Source organism: Lithobates pipiens, unplaced genomic scaffold (assembly GCF_037356315.1).
Source record: "Lithobates pipiens isolate NorthernLeopardFrog02 unplaced genomic scaffold, aLitPip1_a1.2 Scaffold_16, whole genome shotgun sequence".
Classification (NCBI taxonomy): Eukaryota; Metazoa; Chordata; class Amphibia; order Anura; family Ranidae; genus Lithobates; species Lithobates pipiens.
This window is the reverse complement of record NW_027507748.1, coordinates 221,265,489-221,274,969: the sequence shown is the minus strand read 5'-3', so window position 1 is coordinate 221,274,969 and position 9,481 is coordinate 221,265,489. Positions and strand designations below refer to the sequence as shown.

The following is a 9,481-nucleotide window of genomic DNA, read 5'->3' as shown; positions in this document are numbered from 1 at the left end:
CAATTCTCCACAGCTGTTATATATAAAGACTCCACCTTTATCATTTACTTGCAGGTGTGCTGAATAGATTTTTTGGTGCACAAATACATATATAAATTATAAGATATAAAAGATATTGCACTTCCCCAAAACCACCACCCCCCCAAAAAATAAAACTAATTAAAAAGAAGATAGAAAAGAGAAAAAAAACACAAACACCAAAAGCTTAATAATGTACTTTTATTTTGCCAGCAGAAAAAAAAATGATGGACATTAATTTATTAGCATCAAAAAATGTCTACAGGATATATGGTGCTACATTTAGCAAAGCGGTTAGCAATTGGGTTTTAAGGGCCCTGCTCATAGGAGCTTACAATCTAAAATGTGTCTAAACCTTAGGCACAGCTTTACTTTCACTGTATAATGGGCAACACATCACATTTTTAGCTGCAAGAGTATAGAAACATACTTAACAGTCATTATTCTTACAAAGCATTCGAACGTAATATAAAAAAAGTTCAACATATAACACCCACCACCACCCCACAAATCCACACAAATATATACATTGGTGACCATTTTCTGCTGGAAGCTGCATTTCTGTGTTTAAGCAAGCTCCCAACATTGACAGCATGGCCACAAAAACCCACTTTTGATTGAAAAAATGCACAAGAATTTCAGAAAACAAACAGCCCTAGTTGGGCGTTTGTCAATAGGCACAATATCATTCCTTCACCACAAATCACAGCAAAAAAAACTGGCTTTCTCAGGCCAAACAAACCACCCTACTGCAGCCCTTTATATAAGATAGGTTGTATTGTTAGCACACTGACCCACGCCCAATAGAAGCACGTGCCCACCAGTATCTTTCAATCTGTCTCTTCTTGTATGTCTTAAGTGATTGCATCTGATGAGCAGGAACACAATACTATTTGCAAATATGTTAGCCCTTGTGCATCAAATCTCCAACTACAGACCAAAGATCAAAGTCCATTTGCATGCACATAAAGCAACAGTTTTCTAAGCATATGTACCTGTGCAGTGTAAACCCTACAATTTTAAATGTCCAAGTCCCTGGGCATGATTAGTGCTAACAAACATTATAGCCAGTCCCTGGCTGCAATGAGCTTCCAATCTAAAGTCCAAAACTAACTTTCTTATATTAGAGACTATTTCGACAGGAGACAAATAACATGTCAGCATGTCTTAGGCTTGTGGTGAGAAACCCACACAGGGAGAACTTCAACACAAACATTAGCATGTTGGGGAATTGAACCAGGAACCCCAGTGCTGCTAGACAGAATTTCTACCCACTTAGCCAGCAGGCAGCCTCACACATGTTGTCTGTGGTGTGAACCAGCCCTAAGTCCATAGCTATGCTCAGCCTCATAAGCAATATACAATATATTGGCCTAAGAATTGGGACACCTGCCACACATGAACTATAATGGCAACCCAGTCTTAGTCCATAGGGTTCAAAATAAAGTGCCCCGTAAAAAAGATACTGGAGCTAAAATGAGAGCTATTTGCAGGTCTGAGCATGCTCAGTTGTTTTGGCACCTCGTAAAAAATGGGGAATGTATCTCTTCTCAGACTTTTAAAGATATTTCAGTGTAGAAATCACTTTTTCACTTCAGTTTAAAAGCAGATTATCTTTAAATAATATACCGCATATTTCAGTACTATTTAGGCAATTATATTGTGCTCTAAACAATATTTCCATGTGCAATTCTCCAGGTTTTAGCAGAGTAAGGGTTTGGGCACTATTTTGTTTCAGGGAACTATAGTAAATTTGATTTTGGGAGTATTTTCTCACTAGTGCTATACTGAATACTGTTTTAGCGCTAATTACTGCTATTAGCACAAATTTGTCGTAATTAGCGCTAAGTATCGCCGCGGCGCTAAAGTAAATCACCCCATTGTAGATTTTTATTTTTGTTTAAATACAAGACAACATTATTAGCTACTAGCTCAGGCACTAGAATGGACACCTCATTAAAGCAAGACATACAATACAAGAGCATAAACACGATAGAGTCCGATATCACAGTCCAGTACAGAAAATAATAATCCAGCTGATTTGCCTTAAGATTTAACTAAGTATATAGGCTGTGGCTGACCACAAAGAGATGATTTTAGATCTTCTTAAAATAACTTAATAAACAAAATAGCTAGTTGAATTCCAGCCAGCAGAGCCCAGGATGTAGCTAGAGAGAGAGAAAAAAAATGTTTAGCGTACTAAAAACATAAAAAATTATTTCATGTCTTAAACTATGTGTCTTTAGTATTCATACATATATCTTCTTTTGGAAAGCTACTTAAATGAATTTAACCACTTGCTGGCCACTGCATGCCAATGTACGTCGGCACAATGGTAGCGGTGGGCAAAGGGGCGCACCTGCACTTCCCCTTTAAGAGCCGAGGCTAGCAGGCACGTGCGTGCCTGCCGCGTACAGTGTCTCCTGGTGATTGTGTCACGGAGCCTCAGAATGAGGAAGTGCCTATGTAAACAAGGCATTTCCCCGTTCTGGCTTGTGTCATGACAGAGATCACTGCTCTCTGTCATCGAGAGCAGTGATCACTGTCATGTGACTTGAACCCCACCCCTCATCGCTCCCTAGTGGTTAACCACTGCCAGTGTCATTTACACAGTAATCAATGCATTTTTATAGCACTGATCACTGTATAAATGACAGTGGTCCCAAAATAGTGTCAAAAATGTACGATGCGCACGCCATAATGTCATAGTCCCCATAAAAAACGCGGATTGTTGCACTTACTAATAAAAAGAAAAGAATAATAAAACTGCCATAAAACTATCCCCTATTTTGTATATGCTATAACTTTTGCACAAACCAATCAATATACATTTATTGAGATTTTTTTTTTACCCAAAACTATGTAGAAGAATACATATCGGCCTAAACTGGGGAAAAAAGTGTTTCTTTTACATATTTTTTGGGGGATTTTTATTATAGCAAAAAATAAAAAAATATTGCGTTTTTTTTTTTTTCAGAATTGTCGCTCTTTTTTTGTTTATAGCGCAAAAAATAAAAACTGCAGAGGTGATCAAACACCACCAATAGAATGCTCTATATGTGGGAAAAAAAGGATGTCAATTTTGTTTGGGTGCAAAAAATAAATAAATAAATAAAACCCTTGCAATGGGGCCTCCCTGCTTTTCAAGGATTAACTGTCGGTCTAGGGTTTGAGGAATAAACTGTAATACTTATTTCATGAGCCTTCCTCAATGCTGTGCTAAGAAGTACATGGGGGCCCCACTGCAATGGTCTTCGATTTTTTTAAAGTTAATGGACTGAGATACATGATTTTCTCTACAATGGTTCAAGCAGTTAATGCAACACAACATCCTTTTAATTATTATTTTTTTTTTTTTTTTATAGTTTTTAATAGCATCCTAATATGCTAAACAGTTTGGCTTCCTCAGCCAGTATAAATGCTAGAGATGAAAATTATTTTTGTGGTCCTTCCTGACCAAACATCAAGGGGAAACAAATACCTAGCCAATGCATAATGAATTACAGTACTGTATACAGTAACTATTGTTCTATAGCAGTAGAAAGCTATTTCATATATAAACTATCTGAAATGCAAGGGTTGATATAGAATTAGTGGAATAAAAGTATATACCAGCAATACCTCTTCTATCATTTTCTCTAAGAATTCAGATGAAAATGACTAGCTACATTGGGCAACAGCACGGTAGTTACTAAAAGATTCTTTGCGGCAGAAGAGCTGCAGGGGAAGCCTTGTCAGACTTCTAAACTGACAGCTAATTCTGCTATGCTGCATTATCATATATATCTTTGTCATCTGTAAATCTTACCTGTATGTTTTCCAGCACTGTTCGCAAAGTCCACATTATCTGCATGAAATGCAAAATAATAATTAATGGAATGCTAAAGAAATGTTGATTAATATTATTCAATATCAAAACCAATAAGTGGAATACTAATGCCCCTTTCACACTAAGGCACTTTACAGGTGCTACAGCGCTAAAAATAGCACCTGTAAAGAGCCGCTCTAAAAATAGCACCGCTTTACCGCTGACGCCTGGGGCAGCTCAGTGTGAAAGGGGTCTCAGTCTTCAATAAAGAAGTGTTGGACCCTTTGAGTTTTTATAGCTATGTCCCTGCTGGGAGATTTCCTTCTCGGTTTGTCCTGCTGACCATTGTCGGAGACAGAAAGTGAGGGAACATCCAAAAAGTGTGAGCTGTCACAACTAGACGTGAGGAAATATCCTCCCATGGGACACCTGCTCCAGTAACAACTCCCTAGTATAGGAATTCCATTCACTTTGGAGAGATTTACTGACATTTTCTATTGTATCTCCATTACAGGAAATAAAGAGTTTGTCAAGTCTAAAAATAGCATAGCAAATGTAATTGCCACTACCAGCATCTATTCATACATGCATATATGCATGATTTTCAAAACCAAAAATTCTAAGATTGAAAAAATCCATACATGTGTGTGAATACATGCTGCATCGTATCACTCTGTTTAGAGCTCCTGCAAGTGGCCTACAGCACAGTAGAAAAGTCTTCAATATATTTTGTTACCACCCTTGCAGCATAACTGGGTATTTGAACAAAACACAGGTTCATATTATCAAAATCATTAGGGCCTGTTCACACCTGAATCGCACAGGAACACAGTCCTCGTTCCTGTGTGATTCTGATGTGACTCAGTGTGGTATGATTGCACTGGATCAAACCAAAAGTAGTGCATGCCAAAACGCACTGTACTGGATCGCATGGTATCATTTAATTCGGGGCAGGCAAGCACTCTGTGTTTGGGGTGTCATTAGAATTATATTAGCACTTGCAGCAGATCACACACCCAGTGTGTTTTGACTGCACTGCGGAAAATGTGTATGGAACGTGAGTTTCCCCCACTTCATTCTAGCGTGAACGAGCCCTCAGTCACGATTTAGAAAATGTCTACCATATGGATACATTAGACAGACCATGGAGATGCAGACATCCCAAGTCTCTTGCGAGGTGTGGAAGTCTCCCATATCTCGGCTGTGGCTCCCGGACACCCACGAGTGCTGCCCGATATCCCGACTGCAGGGCTGATCCTGGGCGACATGGATGGTCCGCTGGTTGACAGCTGGGAATGATCGGTGTGGCGGGAGGGACAGCTGTGAGCACCAATCTCCCTGTATTGCTTGTTAGCTGACAGCCACTTCTCCCTCCCAACGCACTGATCACTCCCAGGCCATTTTCTTGTGTACTCCTCTGACCCCCTGTCCTCCTCCTTCACCCCCTCTGTGTCCTCCTCCACCCCTCCCCCGTGTTTTCCTCTGGCCCCCTGTCCTCCTCATCCACCCCCCTTGTCCCCCCGCAGTGTACTTCCCTCCTCTCCTGCAGGCTGCAGGGGATGTGTCAGGATGCAGAGCGGCGGAAGGGACAGATAAATATGTAATTTACCGGCCTCTTCCTTTTTTAAATTGGACACTGAGAAAATGAGCAGAGTAAACTGTGTTTACTCTGCTTCAGTTTATAAATAGACAGGAGCCTCTGTCTCTGTTCATTCATCTTCAATGCTGAGAAAGGGACTGGGGAATCTGGGGTGTCCTTAGTCCCTTTCTCTGTCTCACAACAATAATAAACAACAAAATTGTAAAAAAATAATAGATACAATAATAAAAAAAATTACTGACATCACCCACTGCTCTACTGACACTGTCCACCCCCCCCCCCCACTTCCAATCATTGTGAAAAACAAAAAATGCAAAAATAAATTGTAAAAAAAAATAAAAAAAATGTAATTGTAAAAAAAAATTAAAAAAAATAAAAATAAAGAAAATTCATCCACTGGCCCCTACAAAGCATCTGAATCTGAAAAAAAATAAATACTAAAACATTTAATAAAAAAATAAAAACTGTCCACTGCCACCATTCTGCACATATTACCCAATGCTGTACACTCCTTAGGTGCAAATTATACCCGCCTACATACACTCTGCACTTCTCTCCTCTTCTGCACATAATATCCACCACCATACACTCCATACTCCTCTTCTGCACATACTACTCACGGCCATACACTCCGCACTGTACATTCCTTATTTAACATTACTGAATTCTGCTCTATGTAAGTCATCGCAGGCTCTATTAAACCACAACAAACATGTAGCGAAATTTTAGCCACGCCCATATTTTGCCACCAGGGAGGGTTGCGTGGAGTGCCACTTCCCTGAAATTCGTTTTTGCAGGTTGGAATGTTTGGATCACACATAAAGAAAGATGAAGGTGAAGAAAGCCAAATACTAAGGCCAATGTGTTAGCTTATACAAGCACTAGGGATGAGCTTCGAGTTCGAGTCGAACATTGCCTGTTCGGCGAACATTGAACAATTGGGGTGTTCGCGGCAAATTCGAAAAGCCGGGAACACCCTGTACAAGTCTATGGGAGAAATCTAAAGTGCTAATTTTAAAGGCTAATATGCAAGTTATTGTCCTAAAAAGTGTTTGGGGACCCGGGTCCTGCCCCAGGGGACATGGATCAATGCAAAAAAAGTTTTTAAAACTGACGTTTTTTTTAATTTGACTCGGGATTCCCTTTAATATCCATACCAGACCTGAAGGGCCTGGCATGGATATTTAGGGGGAATTCCATGTCAATTTTTTTTTTTTAAATTTGATGCGGGGTTCCCCTTAATATCCATACCAGACCTGAAGGGCCTGGTAATTGAATTTTGGGGAACTCCACCCTTTTTTTTTTTTTTTTTTTTTTATCAATGACTTTCAATGAGTGTTCTGTGTATTACGGAGCCGACAATTCATTATAGCCACGAGTGATTTTAAAGGACTTTTTTTTCTGCAGAAATGACACTTTGTGCAGGGACAGTTCTAAGCACAGGAAACATGCGCCCCTTCACAGGCATACTAAAGACACCCACCAGGTACAAAATTTAAAGGAATATTACACTTTTATTGTTTCACTTTAATCATTATTAAAATCACTGCTCCCGAAAAAACTGTCATTTTTAAAACTTTTTTTTGCATTGATCCATGTTCTCTGGGGCAGGACCCGGGTCCCCAAACACTTTTTAGGACAATAACTTGCATATTAGCCTTTAAAATTAGCACTTTAGATTTTGAGCGTTCGAGTCCCATAGACTTTAATAGGGTTCTAAAGTTCACACGAAGTTTAAGTCTGTTCGCAGGTTTTAGGGCGAACCGAACAGGAGGGTGTTCGGCTCATCCTTAACAAGCACTAACAGTGGAAAATCTCGCTGGGCTTTGCGTATCAATGTCTTCTTATAAGGGACACATTCATACCTATGCTTTTTCTACTGTGTGACAAGGGTGTGTAAGGAAAAGTCCTTTTTGCTGCATGTTGTGGTTTCCTGAGAAAAATTCAGCTTCCATGGGGATGAATGATAACACATATCAACCACATCAAAATGCAAGTAAATTTTGCCTAAAACATACTGCATTAAACACACAGAGGTGTGAATGTAGCCTAAGTGGAATTATTTTTCTACAGCCCCAGAGTCAAACCTGTTGGACAAGTCTTGTCCTGATAGTAATTAAAGTTCTTAATAAGAACACATTGATACATATGTATGGTCCTGAAGAAGCAAGGGGGATCCAGCTTAACGCATAGACCAGTTACAAGTACATGTATCCATCAGATTTTTGTATTTATTGCAAAGTTTCTCTATGCATATCTATGTTTTTAATATTGTCGATGACAATGTTTTATCTGTAATAAAATGTATATAGATTTTTATTTTGGTTCTTTTCTTATTTGCCATATTTAACCATCTGACATCCACGGATGACGGCCACAGCACGGATGTAAGTTCCCGGAAGGCCGTTTTTTGACGGCATCCCCTATGCACGCTTACTGTGATCATGAGTCACTGAGACTTGGGTGATCACCGATCTGAGTAAGGGGCCGGTCCTGGCCCCTTACCATGTGATCAGCTGTCAGCCAATGACAGCTGATCACATGATCAAAACAAAAGTTCAGTGATCGTTTTTTTTTTTCTCCTCACGCTGACAGCGGAGGAGAAAAAAAAAAGGCGATTACCAGCTCAGCTTAAAGGGACAACAGTCCCGAAACTAAGAGGCAATTATACCTCATAATTTGAACCTATCAATGCTCACAAGTACCACCTATCTGCCTACAAGTGCCACCTATCTATGCCCACAAGTGCCACCTATCTATGCCCACCAGTGGTGCCAATCAGTGCCACATAGAAGTGCTGCCGATCAGTGTAACCATTCAGTGCCCATCACTGACACCCATCAGTGCCCATCAATGACACCTCATCAGCGTACATCAATGACGGACAAAAATGACCCGTTTGAAAATTTTATAACAAAATAAAAAAAGATGTTTTTTTCAAAAAATTCAGTCTTTTTACTTTTTTTTTTTAATAAAAAATAAAAATTGCAGAGGTGATCAAATACCACCAAAAGAAAGCCCTGTTTGGAGGAAAAAAAGATAAAAATTTGGGTACAGTGTTGTATGACCACGCAATTGTCATTCAAAGTGCGATAGCGCTGAAAGCTGAAAATTGGTCTGGATAGGACGGGGTTTAAGTCCCCAGTAAGCAAGTGGTTAAAATCCCGCTATCCTTTCTTTCAAAAATACCATGTTTGTTTATGGGATGATGCCAATGTGAATGAGATTGGATTTTATGACATGTCCTCTACTTTACAACTGACACTATGGGGTTGTTTTACTATAGATGTTATTTTCACTCTTGCTGACAAACGCCCATATACTGTATGTGCAGGAAATATAAAAAATAGGAATAGTAAATTTAAAGACTGTCTTATGATAATATCATGACAAATAAAAAACATTTCTGTGCATATGTATATGATAGTTATAGTGACATACCGCCAAGGTTTAGGCCTATCTTGACTTCATTAGTGTCTGTGTTGAAGGATTTAGAATTAGCAGTGCCGCACTGTGGAGAACAAGCAAAAAAAATAAAAAATCATGAACTGTTAACGTGTGATATTTAATTGTAAATAGCAAATCTTGCTGAGTTTCTAGAGTTTTATTATACAAAAATAGTGTAGCAAATGTAATTGCCAGTACCAGTATCTATTCATACATGCATTTAGGCATGATTTTTAAAACCGAAAATTCTAAGGTTGAAAAAATACATCTATACATGTGAGCGAAATTGAATACATACTTTCTGAGTCGCTAACCTGCAACAAGTTTTGACACTTTTCTGACACTCAATTACAGCATTTATGTTAATTTTAAAAGTGCTTAAAGCAGTATTAAACCCAAAAGCAAACATTTATTATATTGCAGCTTCCCAATTCTATGATATTGTGTCTGCCTTTGTGTTTTTTTTTGTCTTTTTATCTCTTTTATTTTTATCTGGTGATCTGGCCAGCAGGTTTGTTGTTTTTTAAAAGAACAAGCTCTCCCACAGATGTGCCAGTTACAGGGATGAGACAAGCCATTTACCACTGGCAGGGGTGCTTCCAATTATC

The 9,481-nt window shown here is 39.0% G+C and overlaps 1 protein-coding gene across 1 annotated transcript in view; it reads right to left on the bottom strand.

Moving 5' to 3' along the window:
- Nucleotides 1-204: 204 nt before the first annotated feature.
- The window catches only part of LOC143982408 (uromodulin-like), a 121,590-nt gene continuing 112,313 nt past the window's right edge, over nucleotides 205-9,481 (bottom strand). The window contains exons 9-11 of the mRNA XM_077481078.1: nucleotides 8,868-8,937; nucleotides 3,827-3,865; nucleotides 205-2,186 (exon numbers count right to left, since the gene is read on the bottom strand). Coding sequence (XP_077337204.1) covers nucleotides 2,125-2,186; nucleotides 3,827-3,865; nucleotides 8,868-8,937 — 171 coding nt within the window. The 3' untranslated portion in view covers nucleotides 205-2,124. The remainder of the gene's footprint in view (nucleotides 2,187-3,826; nucleotides 3,866-8,867; nucleotides 8,938-9,481) is intronic.